The sequence below is a fragment of the Alnus glutinosa genome, chromosome 6 (assembly GCF_958979055.1).
Source record: "Alnus glutinosa chromosome 6, dhAlnGlut1.1, whole genome shotgun sequence".
Classification (NCBI taxonomy): domain Eukaryota; kingdom Viridiplantae; phylum Streptophyta; class Magnoliopsida; order Fagales; family Betulaceae; genus Alnus; species Alnus glutinosa.
Genome location: NC_084891.1, coordinates 27,508,637 through 27,531,124, shown reverse-complemented (window position 1 = coordinate 27,531,124; position 22,488 = coordinate 27,508,637). Strand labels below are relative to the sequence as shown.

The 22,488-nt window shown below is 37.8% G+C and overlaps 2 protein-coding genes across 3 annotated transcripts; one reads left to right on the top strand and one right to left on the bottom strand.

Moving 5' to 3' along the window:
• The first annotated feature begins 248 nt into the window (after window positions 1-248).
• On the top strand, window positions 249-10,605 carry LOC133872040 (uncharacterized). The gene is made up of 16 exons (XM_062309547.1): window positions 249-803; window positions 1,015-1,076; window positions 1,170-1,237; window positions 1,841-1,962; window positions 2,573-2,678; window positions 2,805-2,856; window positions 4,155-4,272; window positions 4,391-4,421; window positions 4,524-4,547; window positions 4,652-4,776; window positions 6,531-6,612; window positions 7,746-7,868; window positions 7,966-8,019; window positions 8,104-8,173; window positions 9,538-9,571; window positions 10,044-10,605. The coding sequence occupies exons 1-16, from the start codon at window positions 608-610 to the stop codon at window positions 10,370-10,372; spliced, it is 1,596 nt and encodes a 531-aa protein (XP_062165531.1). The 5' UTR covers window positions 249-607; the 3' UTR covers window positions 10,373-10,605.
• A 1,976-nt stretch (window positions 10,606-12,581) lies between these two features.
• LOC133872039 (bZIP transcription factor 29-like) lies at window positions 12,582-22,183 on the bottom strand. Of its 2 annotated transcripts, none has more exons than XM_062309546.1 (5): window positions 21,949-22,183; window positions 20,521-21,791; window positions 20,295-20,427; window positions 20,079-20,163; window positions 12,582-13,102 (listed from the first exon to the last, which is right to left on the bottom strand). In XM_062309546.1, the coding sequence occupies exons 2-5, from the start codon at window positions 21,768-21,770 to the stop codon at window positions 12,828-12,830; spliced, it is 1,743 nt and encodes a 580-aa protein (XP_062165530.1). In that variant the 5' UTR covers window positions 21,771-21,791; window positions 21,949-22,183; the 3' UTR covers window positions 12,582-12,827. The 2 variants fall into 2 exon arrangements, with proteins under 2 accessions (XP_062165530.1, XP_062165529.1); XM_062309545.1 differs by having other exon boundaries at window positions 20,521-21,898; window positions 21,975-22,183.
• Window positions 22,184-22,488: the final 305 nt, after the last annotated feature.

Genomic DNA, 22,488 nt, shown 5'->3' with positions numbered 1-22,488 from the left:
TAAAAAAAAGAATTCAAATCCATCCCACTGATTTGTGAGCCGAGTCAAAAGCTTCACCGGAATCCCCCGCTCTCTGCAAAGAGTCTGGCGAGGACGAGACTCACGGAAAAAAAAGAAAAAAGAAAAAAGAAAAAAGAAAAAATCTCCAAGACAAGGACTAGAAAAGAGAAGAAAAGTGAAAAAGGTTAATAAAAATATATCCAAAAACTAAAGCAAAGCAAAACAAATCTATTTATCAATATCCTCCACTCTCTCTCTTTTTCCACGATTTGTTTCCCATTATTAAATGAGGCCCCTATTCTCGGAAAACCCAAACGATCCCTTTCTTATTCCTCTGTTTATTTCTACTTCCCATTCCAAATTTAGGGTTTTCCATTTCTCCGTCGTCTTCGTCTGTGAGGCATAAAACCCTAATCCCCAACACCCTCCGATCTCCTCAACTAGCCGTTAACCACCCGTTTCCCGCCATTCCCAACTTCATCCCAGCCGTCCGTTGTTCTTACTCTTCTTTTAAAAACTAACCGTTAGATCTGCCATTTCGGGATACCGCTGGGTTTGTGTTCCCTTTTTTTTTTTTTGTGTTGCAAAAACTTTTTGACCGTTGGGAATGTCGGCGGTGGAAGCGGAGAAGAAGGTTGATGGGGTGGAGGAGGAGGAGAGAAGGGGAGGAGAACTCTTGTTCTGCGGTGCCACGTCTTGGGACTCGGTTGGTAAGCGCAGGGGTCTCGAGGGCAACCTGGTCTCTCCGACTCGTCTTCGCCCACTCGTCGGCGTTGACATCCGATTCGTCGCTTCGGGTTGCAGTAAGTTTCGCTTAGGCTGGAGTTCTCGTATTTGGTAGTATTTATCGGTTTTTTGAAGTAGAATAACATTCATTTTGGCCGATTACTGTTGGCATGTTTTGTTCGTGGGTTCTGGCTATTATACGTTATTTTGTTGATAATAACGAAGTGACTATTATTCGTTATTTTTTTAATTTTTTAAATTTTTTTTTTTTTAAAATTTTTAATGTAGCATCTTGTCATTGCGTGGCGTTGGATGTTGATGGGCGTTGCTACACATGGGGGCGCAATGAGGCATGATGAGACTTAAACTTGAATTTTATGGAAGTATGTAGTATATTTCTAGCTGTTCTTTTTGTTATTAAGTCATGAAGCATTGGTGTGCAGAAGGGACAACTTGGCCACGGAGATACAATTCAGCGGGATAGGCCGACTGTGGTTTCTGAACTTTTAAAGTAAGTTGCCGGGATCGACTTCATTACAGCGTTTGTTCCTAATTTTTTTGGGGGTGGCTTCTGTCCCAATAGGCTGCTTTACTGTGCATATTCCGCGTGTTGTGATTTTGGACATCCTCTTGGTTTTATGGCTTCCCTTGTGCTGGCGAGTGTTTTGAATAAGTGCGGCTAGAGTTTGACTTCTAGAGATTAAAATTTATGAATCTGTAATTTGATGACGTATAAAGTGGTTATAGAATTGAAGTGTCTGATATGAAATAGGGCTCGATTCTTGAATAAAAAGAATTCGAAGGAAGTTATGAAAAACAATTAAGGGATGGCACTAAACTAAGTAGCTAAAGTTGTCAGACTTTGTATGTACACTTGCTCATAGCCTTGATTACTTACAGGGTTTGTAGCAATTGTTTAACTTGTGAGTGATGACTATGATGATGGTTCTGTTAAAGAATTAGATTTTCTTGTATTACAGCATGCTAATTGCATGGTTTGGTTCTTTTTGTGACTCGTTTTAAATTCTGGAATTAAATGTTTTCATAGAACTTTTGAGTCACTACTTATTTATTTATTAATATTGTCATTTGAGTTGTTATGGCTGCCCTGAAGGTACAAAATTGTTCGAGCTGGAGCAGGGAAGAGTCATACAGTAGTGGTTACTGCAGAAGCAACTTCCCTCTCCTTTGGCTGGAACAAACATGGGCAGCTGGGTTCAGGCTCAGCACGAAATGGTAGGTTCATTTTATAAATTTGATTTAATGAAATTTCTAAAAGCTTCCAATGCAAATCTCATGGCAATTTGGTTTGCTAGGGTGATCACTTTGAGACCTGCTTCACCATTTTTGGATTCAATAGTTAAAATCTTACTTCATATTGGGCAGGGTGCATCAATAGCCCCAAGTTTCTCTTGCATGTGGCGAATCTATCTGATTTCATGTTCAAGTGGATATTTTGAAGGACATTTTTGGAATTATCATGAAGAATTAATGACTTGCTCACTCTATGTTTAGCATTTTGTGATTTCTACCAAAGCTACATCGTGATTCAGAGATGTGTGATGTGCTTTTATCAAGTTTGCTCTTGAAAATATGTTGAATGTAGATCACTGAATTCATTAACTTGGTTAGGTTCATATCTAGATCTAATTTCTGTACACAGTTTTACTAGTAAACAATTATCATGTGATTTCAGTTATAATGCTCATAGTAATTGCAGTTATTTATTACTTGTGGGGAAACATGTATCCTTGTTAATGTTCTTAATTTGTTTCTATGTTTCCATGAAAACATTCTTTAGTTACTGACAAGCAGCTGCTTTATATCGTTGCTTTATTTTTTGTAGAAATCGAGTCATCTCCTGTCCGCTGTCTTGTGTCTGAAGTAAAAAATACTGCTTGTGGGGCCGAATTCACTGTGTGGTTATCTTCTGTTGAAGGAGCTACTATACTGTATGGTTTGTGGATACTTTTGGGTTTTTTATTTTTTGGTTGTTCAGCCAATTTTTCATCTGGCTTTGTGGTTCGCAAATTTAAGCAGATTACTTGCTGATTTGCAGACTGTTTATTGGTTTATAGGACTGCAGGTCTTCCACAATATGGACAACTTGGGCATGGAACAGACAATGAGGTATGCAGCTATGTTATTCTGATTATTTCTTATTTTTCTCCCATGATCTTTAGATAACTTGACACAAGTCTTACTCGTGTCATGGTTATGGGATGCTGAAGACATTTATCTCTTCAAAATTTTGGTCCCTGTGCTTCTATATATGTTTTGTCAACTTTGAATATAGAGGCAATATAGTTGGGTTAACATTTTTATCATGTGTGTAGAACCATTGAGTACCACTAAAAGTTAAATGGTAGTTAGTCATAGCCAATTTCAATACAAATCTATTGATTTTTCATTTAAAAAATCCCCAGATGGTTTTTAACGGTTTTCAATCATTGGTGTGTTTGCGTGTTAGACACTTCTTTTGTATTTTTTTTCCGCTTCACGTTTTCCCGACCCCTTTTTATTGTCACTTACATAAACGTAACCAATTGAGATATTCTTGGAAATTTTGTGTCAATCGTATCCTATCCCAGTTCCGTCCAAAAGTATCAATCATGTCCTATAGGATCTCCCATGATGTCAGAATCTTTGATACCGAGAGTAAGGGACATCTGTGAAGTTGATGCAAGATGATGGCCTTTCTAATGGAAGTAATTAAAAAAAAAAAAAAAACGAATCATTGAAATACTTATGGTGGGCTAGCAATAGGATTTGGACTTAGGAAATAGGCTTATAAAGAGGAAATTTCTAACTCCATTGTACCTCACTTAGAACAAGAAGCATCTTTCCTCTTGATCTAAGGGTCTTGTGAATCAACAACCTATAGAGACAAGTACTTAGTAGTTGCAATCTTATTTCTCAAAATATCCCCTTCGAGATGATTAAAAGAAAAAGTCCGACATATTGAAAATTGAAGGTGGTTGCTTTTAAGTGAGTACTCCAGACCGAGTGATGATGAGCAAGCTGTTGACTAAGCAGCTAGCCTTAATAGAATTCGTCTTACAATACTTATCAAAAAAAAAAAAAAAAAAAAATCGTCTTACAAAAGTATCCCACATATTTGGTGAAGTTAGAGAATATTCCTAAATCTCCTATTGCTCAACACAGAGTTATTAAGGCACTCTAAGCTGCTGTGTGATCCTAGCATTAAATCACTGCTATTTTGTAGAAAGCCTCTTTGATTTTGCATCACGTAGTCCGCTACAGCCACTACCCTGGATAAAATTGTCATACATTTATAGTGAAATACAGAAACAGAAGGATGCATGATTTATACACTTGCACAAGTGCACACTCACGCCTACACACACCTTTGAAAAGTGAGACTTGCTTTGGTATGATGTTTCACATAATCTTGGATGTACCTGCAGTATAATACTAAAGACAGCTCAGTGAAGCTTGCCTATGAAGCCCAACCACGCCCTAGAGCAATAGCTGCTCTTGCTGGGGAAACCATTGTCAAAGTTGCATGTGGAACGAACCATACTGGTTGTTAATAGCATCTGCTCTCTCTCTCTCTCTCTCTGACCCCTCTCGTTTTCCTCCTCTTCAGCATGCAATTGTAGTTATGTTTATTTTATTTACTTTTTTGGTTTTTGGTATACAGTGGCAGTGGATTCAAATGGTTATGTTTACACGTAAGTGCTTATTCAGTTTACTTATTAATGACCTTCTCTTTCTTCCTATTGACTTGGCGTTACATCTACAGTTGTTGACTGTTTATGTGGAATTATTTTTAGGTGGGGCTATGGCGGTTACGGAAGGTTGGTTCTTACTATTTCAGATAGTGAATGTATTTTCCATTTTTTTTGTTTCTGCATAGTGCCCAGCTTCTTGTGCATGTAACTCCTTGAATGCTGATTTGTAGGCTCGGACATAGGGAGCAGAAGGATGAGTGGAACCCTCGTCGCGTTGATGTTTTTCAAAAGCACAATGTTGTACCTCCAAGTTCAGTGATTTCAGCTGGTTCTGTTAACTCTGCTTGCACTGCAGGTATTTGCAAACTTAGCTTAAAGTTGAGAGGTATCATTATGTGCACAGCATGCCCTGTTTTAAACCTAGATCATTTTAGAAGCCTGTGAGATGATGCTTAATGCCAACTGGCATCATACATAAAGGTGTTGGAACAACATGGTAATGTGTTGCATAGTGTAGAATCAATAGAATGCAAAGTGTTCCACCATCTAGTGGCAGATCTTAGCATGTAAGTGCATGAATGGACAAAATGATTGTCTGCTTAGCTCAGAAAAAAGAATAAGAACAAAATAATTTTCTGCTTAAAGTTGAGATATCATTATGCGCCCACCATGCCCTGTTTTAAACCTAGATTGTTTTAGAAGCGTGTGGGATGATGCTTAATGACAACTGTCACCATACATAAAGGTGTTTGAACAACATGGTAATGGATGGCATTAGTTTAGAATCAATAGAATGCAAGCATCTAGCGGCAGATATTAGCATATAAGTGCACGAATGAACAAACAAATTGTGTAGACAATCATCTAGTGCATGTGCAGGATTAAATAATATATGATTAAGACTTGGGTGGGCTGTGGCAAGATTCAAATATATGCTTAAAAGCTGTGTTGGTTACCCACTTACCCCACACCCACACCCACACCCACACCCACACCTTCTCTGATTTGTTTTTGTATGGCAGAGAGCTAAGCATTGTGGTCGGTCTTTTTTAAAGAAAAATGTTGAATAAAAAATTTTGTTCCGGAGTCGAGAATGAATTTCTAATTGTGGTAATGCTGGGGTGCATCATTTCCATCAGAAGGCAATTGAATTATCTTTAGTTTGGCAAGCTATATTTTAAAACTAAGATGTTATATGGCATTCAATTTAATTTGTTCATGTTTTCTTTTGTTCCAACAGCCCCGCAAACCACCCCCTCCCCCCCCCAAAAAAAAAAGAAAAAGAAAAAGAAAAAGAAAAATGAGAACCAAGATGTCAGTTCACTTGTAGCAACCACTTGGCTTAATTGAGGGTTGTAGAAAATACAGGAATGATGTGACTGACTAGGGCTGGGTATTAGTTAAATCGGTGACGGTAGGGGTATTTTCGAATTTTGAACCGAAATAGTCGGTTAAATTGGTTAATTCACTGATTTTTTTTTCCCCCGATAAGCATTACTTTCGAAATTTTTGGTTAAAACGGTTGTGAGAGAGAGAGCCGTAGGATCAAAACGGCATTGTTTTACTTTTTTTTGGGTTGGGTCGGTTAACCGGGAAAAAATTTATACCGATTACCAAACTGAACTGACTTCAGTATAAATGTTTTATTCCGAATTTCGATTATTTTGGGAGGCGGAAGGCGGTTCAGTGGCGTTCGGTGGGCAGCAATTGGTTAATTTGCCCACCCCTATGACTAACCTTGCAGCTTGGGCACCTTACTGAGTTATCAAGACTAAATTGCCAGTTTATTAATAGCAATGCAACACCCACGTGGCCTTGTTTTAACTGTCTCATCAGCAGTTATGCTAGACTGTTAAAGTTGGGATCCTACTTTAGGATTGGTGAGGGGCTCCAGGATTGGATTGTACATCTATAAGACTCTACTTACTATGCAAATTGAGAAAAAGGAAAGAAAAGAAAAAAAGAAAAAGGATATACACCAAGGAATATAAAAATAAAATTGTTTGGAGAGCATATTTCTATGTGAACCTTATTAGTCCCTAATTTTTCCTTTTTGTCCCTTCAACAAGTTGGTTTTTGGTTTGTTTTTAAAGTTAATCCATTTTCCAGGTGGAGGGCAGCTGTATATGTGGGGCAAAATAAAAAGCGCTGGTGATGACTGGATGTATCCTAAACCTCTCATGGATTTAAGGTCCAGCAGTTACTTTTTATTTTTCCCGGTTCATTAGAAAGTATTTTCTCGTGCCATTCATGCTGTTTTTTCCTATCTATTATTCTCTTAAAAGTGTTACGCTTAGTTTGCTTCTCTTCTCTTGTTTTCTTGGTAAGATTGTGCCCTTTTATAGCGCTTGATGATCTTGGTGCTTGTTACCTGTTTTTCTTCTTGTGTTCATCAATGAATCTCATTCTTCCATCCTTTCTTAATTGTCCCTTCTTTGCTCAGTGATTTTGCTATATTTGATTGAGTCTTGATGGCAAATTGATCTTGGTTCTGGTTTCTTCAATCTTGATCTGTCCATCACACTTTTGCTATTAGTCTCTGCAGTTGGATGGTTAGGTGCTGCTGTAACTTCTTTATCCCATCACCATCAGTGAGAAAGAGTGATTTCAAACTGAGGCTTGTAGTACTATACCAATGAGGCTTTACCACCAAGACTTAAGTGTTATCTTTTGAATTTTGGGATTTGGATTTGGACTTATTTTTTGTTTGTAGATTTGATCCAAAGACCAAGTCGAGTCAATCACTCCCTTTACCTTAGTGTGAATCATGCACAATTGACTAGGCGGTGATGCAGAACCAAGAGCACTTTGTTAATAGAATGAACGTTGTAGCATCTCTTTTCTAACTTGAAAACACTTCTTTATTTTTGAGTTCATTTAGAAAATCGGTTTGCCTTTATATCATGAACCTTGGCTTGTTGATGCCTTAAACACTTCTAACCAGCTGTTGAAGCATATCAGAGACCAGTTGTTGGCTCAATCCTGAATGCTATCCCTCTTTCTTTTTTTCTTTTTTTTTTAAAAAAAAATTATCCTCTACTGCCAGAAACATTTAATTGGCCTCCAACCTGGCTGTCCGTGTCCCCACTTGTTTGGATTTTGTATTCTCTTCAGCTTTACAAGTTTCCCTCCTTCCTGGGCTTCATTCCCGGTTTGAAGCAATGCCTTGTACAGTGATATAGTTTCCTTTTTGCTGTCTTCAAAAGATATACTCTTCCAAGTTATGAAGGGAAACTTTTTGAGGTTTTGGTTGAACTATTCTTATCTATTTTGTGCTACTCAGCATAATTGTTTAGATAACTTTCCTTGTCTGCTTTTTCACAGTGGTTGGAATCTACGTTGCATGGATTCAGGTAATATGCACCATTTTGTTGGTGCTGATTCCTCCTGCATTAGTTGGGGCCATGCTCAATATGGAGAGCTGGGATTTGGTCCTAATGGGCAGAAGTATGTGTTTGTCACTTTCAATAATTCCTTTCGTTTCTTTTAAAGGGTTTTCTTTTTGTCTCTTTAACTTTTGCTTGTGTTTATTTCTTCTGCTTAGATCTTCTGCAATGCCCAAAAAGGTAGATATTCTTGAGGGCATGCATGTTATCAGGTGGGTGTTTATCTTTTTTTACTGTTCTATTTGTTTTTATTAATTGCACCTATAGGATGTGATGATGGATATTTTTTCCTGTAGTGTTGCATGTGGATTGGGCCATTCCATGGTGGTTGTTGATAGAACAAATGTTGGTGACCGACTTGATCAGGTGATTATTCAAAAACGTCACATCCTCTTATTGTAATTTTAAGTGCTCTTTTATTTATGGTGTTGTATCTTATTTTGTATGTTGACTATTGCCAGTTCACTCTTCTGTAGTTCAGCCTCAATATCTCATAGTGAGTTTTGAGTTCTTTAATGTAGTCCATTTAAATTATGCTTCTAGGCTGGGGACTTGATGAACATTGATGCCAGAAGAAATATGGTTTGACTTTTGGGTTTTAGGAGTCATAAATTATTTACGGAGTAGATAAGTGCCTGATAGTATAACACCCTGGAGTATTTGAAAGATGAGTAGCTTGCATTAAGTGGGTAGTTTATAATGACTAATAGTTACCAAGTCTAACATTGCTTACTTACTAAGTGAAACTGAACTTTATAAATAATTTTAAGAAAGTTCAAAATTGAGTAGTTATTTTGAGGTTGTATCACATATGTGAGTGAAACTGAACTTTATAAATAATTTTAAGAAAGTTCAAAATTGAGTAGTTATTTTGAGGTTGTATCACATATGTGACTAGTGATTTCCATATGTTGTTACAAACGATATTGGAGCTTGCTAATAACGCCATGTAGTATTGGAGCACTGCATGACGTAGCCCTGATTGAGACGTTTGGGGTTGAAGGGGGGAGATTGTAACACCCTGGTCTCATATTAAAAAATGAGTAGCACATAAAGTGAGTGCTTATAAAGATATTCATAGGTGCTAAGTCTCATATTGTTTACTTACTAGGTGAAACTGTGCTTTATAAGTGATTATAGGGAAGTTCCAAATTGATTAGTCATTTTGGGGGTGATAGTGCATATGTGACTTGCGTTTTCCCTTTGTCCTTACTGATAATGTTTTGGGAGTATGATGATTCTGATATGGTATTTGTGTTGGTGAAAAATAGAGCTTGAAGAAAATTTTCTAAAAATTCTGTCCTCTGTATATTCACATAATGTTTATTTCGGAATCCACTTGTAGTGGCAGCTAGCTGCTCCTTAGTTCCTTTAGCAAAGTATAATGCCAAGCAACATTTTTCTTTGAGTAATGTTATTTAGTAAATTGTTATGTCATACAACTTGATGGTATGGTAGTGTAAATTAGTCCTTGAATCAACACTTGTAAAATAAAAAATAAAAAAAATCGAGGGTTGATTTTTATTGCCACATCATCCCAGTTGAGTGGAAGTTGAATAGGAGTCTACTAAATAGCATTCCTCATTTTCTTTTCTTTGGTTATGGGATTGATCTACTTCTATATATCTTGTGTTAGCTGCTGCTTTTTATTACATTCTTTCAATGATACAGGTAATGCAGTTATTAACTTTGGACTTTTTTCTTCTTTTTTTTTTTTTTTTTTTTTCCAGCTTGATGTATATGATGGCAAAACTTCTGGTGAAGGTATACTGATGTTAAAGGGTGTAATGTAAATAGTTGGTCTGCATATTGTTGGAAGAATTCTTGTTAGTTGGATGCTTTGGGCAGAAGTAATATTTGTGCTGTATTTGGATTCTCTCCAGTTCAAATGAATGGGAGAGTATCCAGTCCTTGTAAAAAAGTAAGGACAAAACTGTCCAGAGAAATGTGAAAGGACAATTTTGTCTTTACTATTACAAGGACTGGAAATGAATTGGAGAGGATCAGTTTCCGTGTGCTCACTGAGAACTTTTGATGAGGTGGGTAATGTTATTTGTGGTTTTATAAGGGCCAAATTTCTGCCTGGGCTCCTGGGGCCAGGCATGGAAGAGTTGACCGAAACTTGGCTGTCAAAAGACTGCAGATCCATGATCCATCTAGTAAACTAGGTCTCAACATAGTATTGAAGTTATGGGGGTCCATAGTGGGCACTGAATCAAAACTAATCTTTTTGCAGGAAGTGTGGAACCTGAAATTGAAGCTCCTGTTGCCAAGCAAACTCCTAAAAAGGGTGCTGCTAAAGCTTCTAATAACTCCAAGAGGAAGAAGTCGAAAGATTCCTCTGACTCAGAGGAAGAGGACAGTGATGATGACAGTGAAAATGGTGAAGAACAGGTCAATGGGCAGGCGGAGGAGAAAAGGCGAGGTGGGAATTCTGGTAGAGGTCAAGGTAAGGGTGCTAATAAATCCGCCCGTGGGCGCGGTCGCCCTCCTTCAGCAAATAAAAGCTCACGGCCTTCCGAAGGGAAAACTGGTAAAAGAGGAAGGCCCCGGAAGTCATCATAAGTTTCACATTCCCTGTTCAAGCTGGAAATTTTGTTTCTCTTCATAGAGAGTTATACGTTATGATCAATTGGCTACTTTATTTGCATTTCTTTTAATTGTTTTAAATTCTTTCTTTTCCTTTTTTAATTCTTCAGCCCCGCTAAAATCTGCTTGTTTAATTGATAGAAAAACAGTTCTCCTGTATTAACATTTCATTTTGGACTTCTCAGTAAAATGAGATAATGTTAGTTGCAGCTTCTATCATATTTTATGGATAAATTTTCTTCCAATTGGGCTTGAAATGTATATATTTTTTTTTTCACCTGAGACTATTAAACTGGAGAAATGTTTAGTTTTTCAAAAACTTAGTTCCTAAGTAATGTGTCACTATCCTATCACCTTTATGCCTCTATTTATTAAAACAATAGATCACATGGAATGTTGACATTCTAGTTGGGAACCAAATTTTTGAAAAAAATTTAGAAAATTTAGTATTTAAATTCAATGGTGATTTTAAAAAGTCATTTTAAAGAATGTATAGCATTTTTCTAACTGATCGGTGTGTGGTACGTGGCTACGAGCCTCATACCAAGTGATCCGTATCCTCTCTAGTTCATTAGAAGTGGAGAGTAGTAAGTCACGAGGACTTCTCTCTTTTTCTCCCTATACTTTTTTCTCTTCTTAAAATGTAAAAATCAGAAGCTTCTTCTCCGCTCTCTATCTCTCTGAAAAAAAAATTTGACAAACACAGTGATATAAGATATGGCATATTAGGCTCTATATACCATTTGCTCCACTATCAAGTGCTTCAATTGATCCAAAGACCCAAAACAGAAAAATATCCATCTCTTCAGAAAGCCAGTATGGGAGGTTTCAAAGCCAAGCCACTAGGTCCAGTACCTTCATTTGCCTCCATTTTGGTAATTTTTTTTTGAAGTTGGAAGCAAGATTGTACTCTATTGTCGGATCTGGACAAACTTGTACTAACCCCAAAGAGAGAGAGAGAGAGAGACGGCGCCTCTGGTTTTCCTGTCTCTGATTCCCTTATTTCACTATTCGTGCTAGCTCAACCGTTGCTCTATACACCGTAATGTCTGGTTACTACCTATTGGAAGAAAGGCCGACCGGTTTCAGGGAAGAGAGAGATTAAAGATTTCCTAACATTTTTTTTCTTTGGAGTTACAATAGTTGCTGATTTGAAGTAGAAAGCAAGTAGAGAGGAGAAGAAGCTTCTAGGTTTTAAGAAAAGTGAAGAAAGGAAAAAAGAAAAGAAAAAAGAGATGTGTTTGTCCACATGTCTTATTTTTAGGCTTAAATTTAAAGAGATCTAAGCCGTGAATCGACTATTCTCCGAGGATTCGAATCCCATACCAAGTGCATGTTTCTTTTTTATTTTCTTACCGAGTTGTATTTTATTCGGTCATTTGTGAATATATGATATTTCAGAAAGAATTTTTTTTTGGTGGGATCCGAGTCCCTCTTCCTTACAACTGGATTAGTGTTTGCAAAGTACGTCCTTAGTTTAGGCCCAAAGTGCGATGGGAATGGCCTGTGGCCAACCCATCACTTGAGGCCGAAGCCTAAGGTCAGGTAGCCTGGCCCAAACCCGGTTCATTGTCGGCTCTCAATGGACCACTAAACCATGCACCATACTAAAACCATGTCAGGAAGTAATATTATTCTTCACACTACGCTAATGTGGCATGGCCTAATATTTTTTTAAAAAAAATCAAGAGCTACTAGCCCATGTCATATTGGCAGCATAGTGTGACTGTGTATAAAGTATAGGGTTATGATCTTTTTACACCCATAGTCTCTTTTTTCTTTTTTTCTTTTTTTTTTTGAAAAAAAAAAATAAAATTCATAAAACTTGTTGGGTGTACACACATCATATCTCTAAAGTATAACATTGGGAGACATAATACGTTTGCAACTCATGTCTAACCTTTTTTGAAACTAACCATTGTATTTGTATAAAGGTTGTAAACGTATCATATCTCAAACATTACTCTACCGAAAATCAGAGATATTGGGTAGTCCTGCAAGTTTTTATTAGAAATGTTCTTCACATGACAATCACTATGCTGACGTGGCATGGGCAAATTTTCTGCAGTGAGCATAATTCTGGAGCAATATCATCTATGGATAACAAACTAAACGAGCGGCTATATCATGGCCTAGACAAGGAAATAAAGAGTATCAACATGAAGCCAAAACTTAAGATTGTTCATGTCAGAAAGAACTCTTCTTGGCTGTAGCCCCAAAGAAAGAACTAAACAAAAGAGTTTAGCTCAAGTTCTAATTACATCCCAACACAACCAATCCAATTAAAAAATGACTAAGTTTAATAAACTAAACAATAATCATATACTGGAAGATTTAAAGAAGCTTATATACGATTGCACACTACCCATCTTGCAGAAGAAGTTAACACACCATGCAGTTTGTATCGAAGCTAGCAGTTGGGTTGGCCAACCTATTGGTTCTCCTCTTGCTTAGCAGCGTCACCATTCCGCAGTTCGTTGTGAAGAGGCTGCTGTGGCTGCAGTTGTGCCTGCTGTTGCAATAGATGCTGTTGCTGCTGCAGCAAATGATAAAGCTGCGTGGGCTGGTGGGGATGCTGCATCTGGAACATCTGTTGATTAATAGAAAGCTGCTGAGCCATGCAGTCCGCGAGGTACCCCTCCCCACTGCACTCTGCCGCAGTGAGCCTCAAATGCTGGACTTCTGCAGTCAAGGCCTCATTTAAAGCTGCACATCAATAGACAAAACAGATGAATATAGAGTAGCCCAAATGCAGCCATACCATCAGGAACAACTTAATATAATAATGAAAAGATGATATTAAGCCACATCATTAAGTTCCTCATGATGAGAGATGGAAATTAAGAGTAAATATCAATAAATGCAACATGTTTGAGACGCATATTTACATGCTAACTGACAAGGTATAATGTAGATAACTGCAAATCTGAAGGGGACACTACCCCTCAGAAGTGGTAGCACAACGTAACTATTACTCTCTCTCTAGTTCGAATTTCAAACCTCCTGCCGGCTCCTTAGGAAGTGGTGCTCTTGGTGAAGCACCGCTACCTCCTTTCCCTTTTCCTCTTTTAATCCTCATCCTCCTCTCCCTTCTCCCAGCCCCCCCCCCCCCCCCCCCACAAAAAAAAAAATCTCCCTATGCCGCCACTCCCACCCTCTCTTCCCTCAGATCTTGCTTGCTCTTCTCCAAATCTAGCCCCCTTTAATGTCTTGCCGCCCTCCTCCCCTCCTCTACCACCACCAAGGGTCTTTGGTAAATCACTGCTCTCTTTGGATCGCGGAAAATAAAGTGAGTTTTAGTCTTTCTTTTTTTCTTTTCTTTTTTTCTTCTCTTTTCCTTTTCAGTTGCTTTGGATTTTGATTTGAGAGGCCATAACAAGCAGCGTCCATATCTACACTGCATAAAAGCACATTCCATTTGTGATGACTCAACAATGGCAGCCTCCCTTCACTATGAATCAAGATCAACTAGTCTCAGTTTGGCCGGATTCATTGCGGTGAACAAGTTCATCTTGCTCACTCCTGCACTAGCTACTCTCCAGCAGTCGAACCAGGATCCTTCTCCAATCGGCTACTACTTTCAAACTGCTAGAATGGACCAGGCTTTTGATCTATTTCCAATTTTATTGTTTTCTACTGGCATTGTTTCTTGCTGGTCTGATGTTGTAATAGGGGTGTTACACTGGTTGTACTTTGATCTTCTTGAATGTTATTTGCTCCCCCAAAAAAAATATATATCTTAAGGAATTTTTTTTTTTGTGTGTGTGTGTGGTGGTGGGGGGGGTTCACGATTACTTTGTGACTATTTATTCCCCAAGGCTTTATTTCTTTATAAGGAAAATGAATCTTACAAAAATCCCCCAGATGATATTGTGAAACCTGTTATGTGCATTTCTTTTTTAATGGGGGAAGGGGGAGAGCTTGTGGAACTTATCCCTAGGAAAAGATTCCAACGTGTGAGGAAACATGTGGTTAATGCAGCACTAATAAAAACTCACAATCCATCTCATGATGAAGGGGAGATGTAAAAGTACATATCGCATGGATAATTTTCCAGTCAACATAGCAACATCAAGCAAAAAAAGGCCCACCAAAGCTGCAACTATTGTATCAAAATTATAGCAATACTTAACAACCAACAAGAATTGCCATTTTTTTTTTTTATATAAGTAATAGGGATATCGTTAAAAGCATAAAGCGCCCCCAAGAACACATAAAGAGCTTGTTTAGTAACCAATCCAAACAATTTCAATTCCCATTTCACTTCTCCCAAAAAAATCAAATAAAAAACATTCCAACTTTTTTACACTTTTTACATCACATCAATAATTTTTTATTACTATTCAAATAAAAAAACTTACTACAAAACAAAACTTTTTCACTTTTCTATAAAACATTCTCAAATTTTATATCACATCAATCATTTATTACTACTATTCAAATAAAACATTCCATTTTCCACAACTTACCAAACAGCTTCAAAGTATACATGAAAAAACACTAAACTAGAGGGAGAAAAGAGAACAAAGCAATCATGATAACTAACAAGAATTGCCATTACAACGTGTTTTCAAGCATGTGAGGCTGCATTTTTTAACAGCATCTTTATTTTCACATCAAACCAATGTAATTAAGTACTCAAGTATTCTAGAGCCTAAGGGCAAAGCCAGGAATGAGCGTAAGGGGGGTAAAGTGCTAATGCAAATTAAAGCACTTGTATATAGATATCAAAATAAATGTAGTTGTATATAAAATTGAACATTTTGAGGAGAATTTACATAGCCCCTCTAAACTGACACCCCATTATCATTTAGACCACTAAATTTTAAAAATTGACACTTGACCCCTTCAAACTACCACTTCATGGTACATTAAACCCTATATTAGCATATGGCGTCAAAATAGACTGAAAATACTACGTGCTAATTTTTTACTAAAAACGTCTAAATTATCCCTAAAATTTATAATTAATTAAAAAAAAAAAAAAAAAAAAAACCTGAAAGTGTTGCTAAACCACCCCAAATTAGTAAAGGGGTGACCAAACCACCCCCACTGCCTCGTGGGAATGACTGTTCAAGTAATTTAGGCAGTTTAAGTAAAAAGAGTCACGTGTGCATCAGGTATGGCATTTTCGGTCCATTTTATCGCCAGATGCTAAGGGAGGGTGTAACTTGTAACAAAGTGGTAGTTGGAGGGGGTCAAGTGTCATGTTTTAAAGTTTTGTGGCCTAAGTGACAATGAGGTATCAATTTGAGGATGCTATGTGTATTTTTCTCTAACACTTTTTTGCACTTCATAATATGAAATAATAAAATCTGATGCCTGAAAATACAAAGAAAAGCAAAACAACGAGCAAACTAGAATAACAATACCAACTATCCAAACCTCGAGAATAATAATGTAGCCTCACTCTCAATATACTATCAAATAATCCCAAAAATCTCAAACAAATTCAAGATTATAATTCTAAGATCAAAATTCAAGAACAACAAACAATTAAATGAAGAATGAACAAAAGGATAGTTAAAAATTCACCATCCAAAGGAAATTCACCTAAGGGATATAGAGTTGTAGTGATCATCTGTAATGGATATAATTGTAATGGTCACTAAGGAAGAGCAATCAATACAAAAAGGAGAAGATACTAGAAGGCAGAAACTAAGCATGCACGTGGACTGAAGACAGTAGTTTGTATTCAGTTGCAAAGTTAGTTTAGAAGTTAGGTAGTTAGCTCTTGGTGCAAGGCTTTATAAGCCAAAGTAGTCCTCTGTATTCAGTACGGAAATTACTTGGATCAATTTGTTGTTTTGTTTTGTTTTCTTTCTTTTGGAGCTTAGTTTGGGCTCGAATCAACCTACCCTTATCTCAGAAAATACATAGAAAATAAGATGTTCATTACAAGTGGTATCAGAGCGGTACAATCCATGGCGGAAGGTACAAGAGTACGTGAGTTGCAGCAGCAAATGGAAAGCGCGAAGGGGATGTGGGAGATTTCTCAAAGCCAGCAAGCCCAAATGCAAAGTCAACAAACGCAAATGCAGAATCAGATTAATCAACACGCAGTGGACATCAAGGATTTATCGTCGAAGATGGATCAACTCTTGGAGGTGATGTTGGCATGGAACTCGGTTCCTGGAATGGAAACGCTGGCATTTGTGCAACAGGGTCCTCTGGAGGGTCGGCATAGCCGGGAGATGGGAGAATCATCCTTCGGTTTTTCAAAGACTCGTTTTGGTAATGGTTCGGATATTCAGGTCAGAAACCTTAAGCTGGAGTTTCCCCATTTTGACGGGAAAAATATTTCAAGTTGGTTGTTTAAAGTCAAACAATTTTTTTGATTTTAGCAATGTTCCCACCGAATATAAGATTCCCATGGCTTCGTTTTATATGGAGGGTGATGCATTAGTTGGGTTTTGAAATGCATCGGCTTTGGGGTTGCTCGATTCTTGGGAAGCCCTTGAACAGGTTATTCAATTGCGTTTTGGTCCCAATTCAATGCAAGAACTTGTGCATGAATTCGAGAACGAAGAAGCACTGCATGAGCAAATCAAAAGGGTAGAACCGGATCGGAGTCTCTTAGATCTCAAACCGAAAGGTGTTCTACAAGATGATGTAGAAGAATCCATTACAGATCTGTCCACAGTGATTAGGGTAATGGAAGAGTGGCCTCTGATGGTGGAGACAAAGCAGAAGGAGCCGATTCAGATCTGGAGCTCATTGGGTGTCGACAATGCACAAAATCAAGAAATCAAGATTGAAGATATGTTGGAGCAAGATGTCGGAAATTTTTTTGTAGTCAGGGAGGAGCTGTATTGTGATGCAGAGAATGTATTTGTTAAAAAGCTAGAAAGAAATTTGGAGGATGGTATTTTCTTCCTTTGGTGTGGCAAATGGAGTTTTGATCCAGGAATCACGAATCATTTGCCGACATTAATTCCTCCTTTAATCCAGCCATTGAAGATGCGGCATAATATTTTTGTTTTGAGCTCCTTTGTGTTTCAATCCGTGACTGAAAATTGTGTGATTTTTCTTATGTGGAAACATAGATGGCGTTGGAAATCTTCATGGTGGCGACCGCCGTGGGGCACCGAGAATTGGGTGCGGTTTCAACAGCTGAATCGGTGGCACATGGTTGTAAAAAAGGGTTGAGAATGTCTTGAATCTGGAAAGATCATTTAGGGTGAATGGGTTGAATGGTGAATGGTGAATGGTTGAATGTCTTTTTGATCTTTTGGGTCTTTTGGGTAGCTGTTTGATAACGCTTTGGCTACAGATGAGGAGCAAGGTATTATTTTTTCTTGTTAACCCGCACCTTGAGGACAAGGTGCTTTGAAGGAGGGGGTAATGTAATGGATATAATTGTAATGGTCACTAAGGAAGAGCAATCAATACAAAAAGGAGAAGATACTAGAAGGCAGAAACTAAGCATGCACATGGACTGAAGACAGTAGTTTGTATTCAGTTGCAGAGTTAGTTTAGAAGTTAGGTAGTTAGCTCTTGGTGCAAGGCTTTATAAGCCAAAGTAGTCCTCTGTATTCAGTACGGAAATTACTTGGATGAATTTGTTGTTTTGTTTTGTTTTCTTTCTTTTGGAGCTTAGGTTGGGCTCGAATCAACCTACCCTTATCTCAGAAAATACACAGAAAATAAGATGTTCATTACATCATCACATTTTTACGGGATGCAGAGCAAAGAACATGCTTGTCACTCACCACTCAATAGAAAATTTGCCTAGAGATACAGAACACTCACAAGAAGAAAACCCTTTTTAAAACTACCATGAAAAATAACACAAACCATATGCCTTTATATAGGCTAAGTTTGGAGTGCTTTCCAAGCAAAATACTTGGAGAAAAATAAAAATATATAAAATACAAAAATAACCTTGAAACTTGGAGACCCAAAAAAAAAAATACATGGAGACAAAGTAAAATATTTGTAGACAAAGCAAAAGAGATAATCTTCAAAACTTAATTGCCTTCATTACACCCGTGTCAATCAATTGAAATTTCAACATTACATGAATTCTAATTAGCCGAAAATCATATTCAACCCCTAGGTTTTTATCTGATTTGAATTTAGTCATTGGGTTTCTAATTTCAAGAATATGGTCCTTAGGTTTTGCTCAGATTTTAAATAGGTTCCTCTATCACTTTTCTGTCAAAATGAATGGTTTGTCATATGTCACTTGTGTCTCAATTGACATGATAGTATTCGCATCAACACCTGATATCAATGTCATATCATTAAGTGCCAAATCATCCATTAGAAAAAAAAAAAAAAAAAAAAGGGACCTTAGCTCCAAAAACAAAAACCATCTCCTTTGTCATCTTAATATTCTAGATTTGTAGCGTTTGAGGAAAAACCATTTGAAGTTGAGATAGACCATGGCGTGTCAATGAGACACATGCGACAAATAAAAAATCGTTAACTTTGACGGTAAAGTGATAAGAGGAACCAATTTAAAACATGAGTAAAACTTAAGAAGCTTATTCTTAAAATCGAAAAAACCCAATGACTAAATTCAAATCAAATGAAAACTTAAAGGTTAAATATGATTTTTCCCTTCTAATTAATCACTCAAGCAAATGACTTTATCAAGTAACATTTATTAGTTTTAAAAAAATAATATTGAGAGTCAAATACTAGTGAACATAACTAAAAGGTGAACAACTGGGTTAGAGATAGTAGAAAAGTTAAGTTTTCTTATGCTTACTCTACGATTTTAATTCCTAATATCCATCATCTAAGAACTACAAAGCCACAACAATAAAGACAATAATAAAAATAATAACCATGAATTAGTACAAAACAAAATCCAACACATTTATTTGCGCCTGTAACTTTTGTATGAGAATGCAAATTTTTGTGCCTTATGTTGTGCCTCGTCCAAGGAGCTTCACCAAGGTACCTTAAGGCGCTAGATGTGAGCCTCACTAAGCTTTGCACTTAAATAATGCCTAGGCATGCTTTACTGACACTGATCAAGACAGGAGTCTCTTGGATTTGATTTCTCATAATCACATTTACTCACAAATAGAAGGAAATCTATTTGAATTTTAAGGTTCATTATAACCAAATGAAGCACTAAATGCTACTTTGTCTGTGTTCATTCAGATATAGATCAATCATGCTTGCCAATTGCATAAGTCAAGCTCATATTTTGGGAGAAGAGATTGAACAATCCAAAGGATAATCAATTATGTTAACCCCCTCGTATAAAACTAGGCATTGCTGCTATGCATATTTGGATAATTTAAAAGTCATTAAGGATAATCCAAAACATTTCATCTAACAACAAATGGGAAAAAATTTAATATTGCCAAATGGGAAAAAGATCACAAGAAACAATTAGATCAGCAAAGTTAGAAGTTTTCATATACTTAAAGTGGTAACAGGAAGAACTGGTAAAGTGAAATGAGAAGCCAAAGTCAACAAAAGGAACCTCTCTCCAACCTAGTCTAACATACCATGGGTTCAAATCAGAAGAGCACCAATATAAAACCAGGAGAAATATTAAAGACAAGCAGATAAAGATCTCTTAAAGAGTTCATGCTTACATTTTAATTCTTTGACAATTTGCATACGGAAACATCTCGTAAAATTAGAGTCATATGGTGCAAATAAATCAAGGTTGGTTACAGCTGACTAAAACATAGGGAGCAAAAGAAAAAGTACATACCATCTTTGAGTTTTGACTCTTGGTCCATGGCCTGAAGGCGGAATTTCAACTCATTGTTCTCACTCTTAAGCAAAACAGACTCTCTCTGGATACAAAAATAGAAAACAAAACCAAGAAAATATAATGAATGCAATTGTAAATGAAAAAAGGAGAAAGGAGAATCAAATAAAACTAAAAACTATTTAAAATCAAAATCTCATCACCCTAAATACCCACCTGTAACTTTGCAACCTCATTAGACAATGTAGTATTTTCTGTCTGTAGAGTTTGTGCCTTGTGTTCTAAGTCAGCGGTGTATCGCGTCTTCCGCTCCTTGGAACGAGCAGCCGATTGCCGATTAGCCAAAATCCTGGATGAGCATATCATAAATCAGGACATTCACTCAATGACAAATTAATTGCCTATTAATACAAAGATAAAAGTCTTTCAAAAAAGAAAGCACCTCTTGGCACGTTTGGGGTCTGATAGTGCAATCTCAGTCAGTTTCTCATTTACCCTGATCTTTCCCAGCTCAGCCTCACTGAACTGAGCATTTCCAAACTCCACGCTGAACTTAGTTGAGTTCCCATCTACTGCATTGCTAGGTGAGTCTTGATCCACTTGAGCTCCTATGGGCGGGAGGTTCGGCAATTCATCATCAAAATGCAAATTTCCCATAAAACTATCCATTGAAACACTTCTATAGTGTCGGACAGTAGGTCTCACGTCTCCACAGGCAATTCTCTTTCCTTCCCTCTTCTCATTAGCAAAACTAGAACCTGACCCCTGCACACTGTTTTGGTTGCCATTTATTCGACTTTCCGCTTCATTATCACTGCTATCGCATCCATTTGTCTTTGAGCCACTGGCTCTGCTATCCAAATCCTTTTCCTCAGTACCAGATGAGTTCATTTTATCAATGTTCTCCAAATTCATGTATTCACTAAAAAAGTCATCAACAACTTCTCCCTCGGATTTCCCCTCACCTGTCCCGTCAGCAATGCTATTGTCATCCCTATCCCTCTTCAATTCCCCTTTCATCACCAACTGTATCGGCTTGTCTACCCCCAACAAGTTCTCTCTTCTAGAAACCGACCGGTCCAAAAATCCCCGACTCCCAATGGGGATCAATTGAGGTGAAGATTGAATCATGGCTGAGAATCCTAACGGAATACTATCACTATTAGAGCGCCGGTGTCCTCTACGAGGAGGAAGGCCCTCGCTGACCCGAAACGCATTTCCTCCATTTACAGGTGAAGGAAGCAATGGGGCATGAGAACTAACAGCAGTTTCTTCCATAGACACATCCGTTGAAATTGGGTCAGAGAGCGAGCTTGTTGCGGGCTCACGATAGGGCAAAGGGCTCAAAGGGCTCAAAGGGGGCAGGTTATCAAGTGAAAAAAACGTAGGTTGCGATAAAGACCTGGAGTGGGAAGGCCCCGGGCTCAAATTCTGTGAACCCGGTTGCCAGGAAGCCGGCCGGGACCCTGGAAACTGCGAGTACTGCAGTGAATTAGCTGGGTTGTTCGGGTGCGAGGGTGGTATACCAGGTCTCTTATGACTGTTATCACTACCTCCAGGACTCAAATTTTGTGGTAGTTGACGCAAAGGGAAACCCATTTGAGAGGCACTCAAATTTTGCATATCTAATTGGTTCTTAGGCTTTATACCAAATGTAGATTGAACCCCTCCACTTTCATCAGTGCCACCCATCTCCCTCTATTATACTAAACCCTTTAATAAAAACACAGAACCGTAAGCGCTACCTTGTATAGAAATCAATCAAACCTCTAAAAACTGCACTAATAGCAAAGGTCACTAATATACTGAAACCCAATGATCTGCAAGCAAGAAAAAAGAACATTAAAGCATGATCATAGACAGAACCCACCTCTTCCAGTGAACAGACCCACACACCTCAGTGGCCGGAGGCGGCGAAAGAACCTCAAAGCACGACTAACTGTTGTCAACGACTGCCACCAAGTTTATCAGCCAAGCGTGGCGGTGATATCCATAGGCGAATAGGCCTCGGGCAACACCTCCAAGAGTTCGCAATTTGCCGCTGGGGACACAAGCTTTTGTCTTTTCCCTTCTCTTTCGGACTAGACACAAGCTTTTGCTTCCGGTCTATATGCTACACGTGAAGTACGCGTGGATATAACGAGATTTTGAGTTTTTTTATTATTTTTACGCGTTTTGTTTGCTTTCATGTCGCCTTTGTCTCCGCCATTTATCGCGGGTAAGAAATGAAATACGTACAAATTTGTGAATGCGACATTTTGGACTTCCACAGGGCAACTCGTTTGAGAATTTGACCTTTTTCCTTTGACTTACCACGGTCCACGGCCGGCCTCAGTCGGTGCACCGTGATTACTGTTAGGGTGTATTTGGTAAATGTCTGAGTTGTGATTTCTTTTAAAAAAAAATAGTA

Excerpts from the sequence above, each read along its gene's own strand:
- LOC133872040 (XM_062309547.1), top strand. The coding sequence starts at position 608 with ATGTCGGCGGTGGAAGCGGAGAAGAAGGTTGATGGGGTGGAGGAGGAG. Across the intron at positions 4,422-4,523 it reads TCAAATGGTTATGTTTACAC|GTGGGGCTATGGCGGTTACG; the intron begins GTAAGTGCTTAT and ends AATTATTTTTAG. Across the intron at positions 7,869-7,965 it reads TTTGGTCCTAATGGGCAGAA|ATCTTCTGCAATGCCCAAAA; the intron begins GTATGTGTTTGT and ends TCTTCTGCTTAG.
- LOC133872039 (XM_062309546.1), bottom strand. The coding sequence starts at position 21,770 with ATGGGTGGCACTGATGAAAGTGGAGGGGTTCAATCTACATTTGGTATA. Across the intron at positions 20,428-20,520 it reads GACCCCAAACGTGCCAAGAG|GATTTTGGCTAATCGGCAAT; the intron begins GTGCTTTCTTTT and ends ATGCTCATCCAG. Across the intron at positions 20,164-20,294 it reads ATGAGGTTGCAAAGTTACAG|AGAGAGTCTGTTTTGCTTAA; the intron begins GTGGGTATTTAG and ends TTTTGTATCCAG.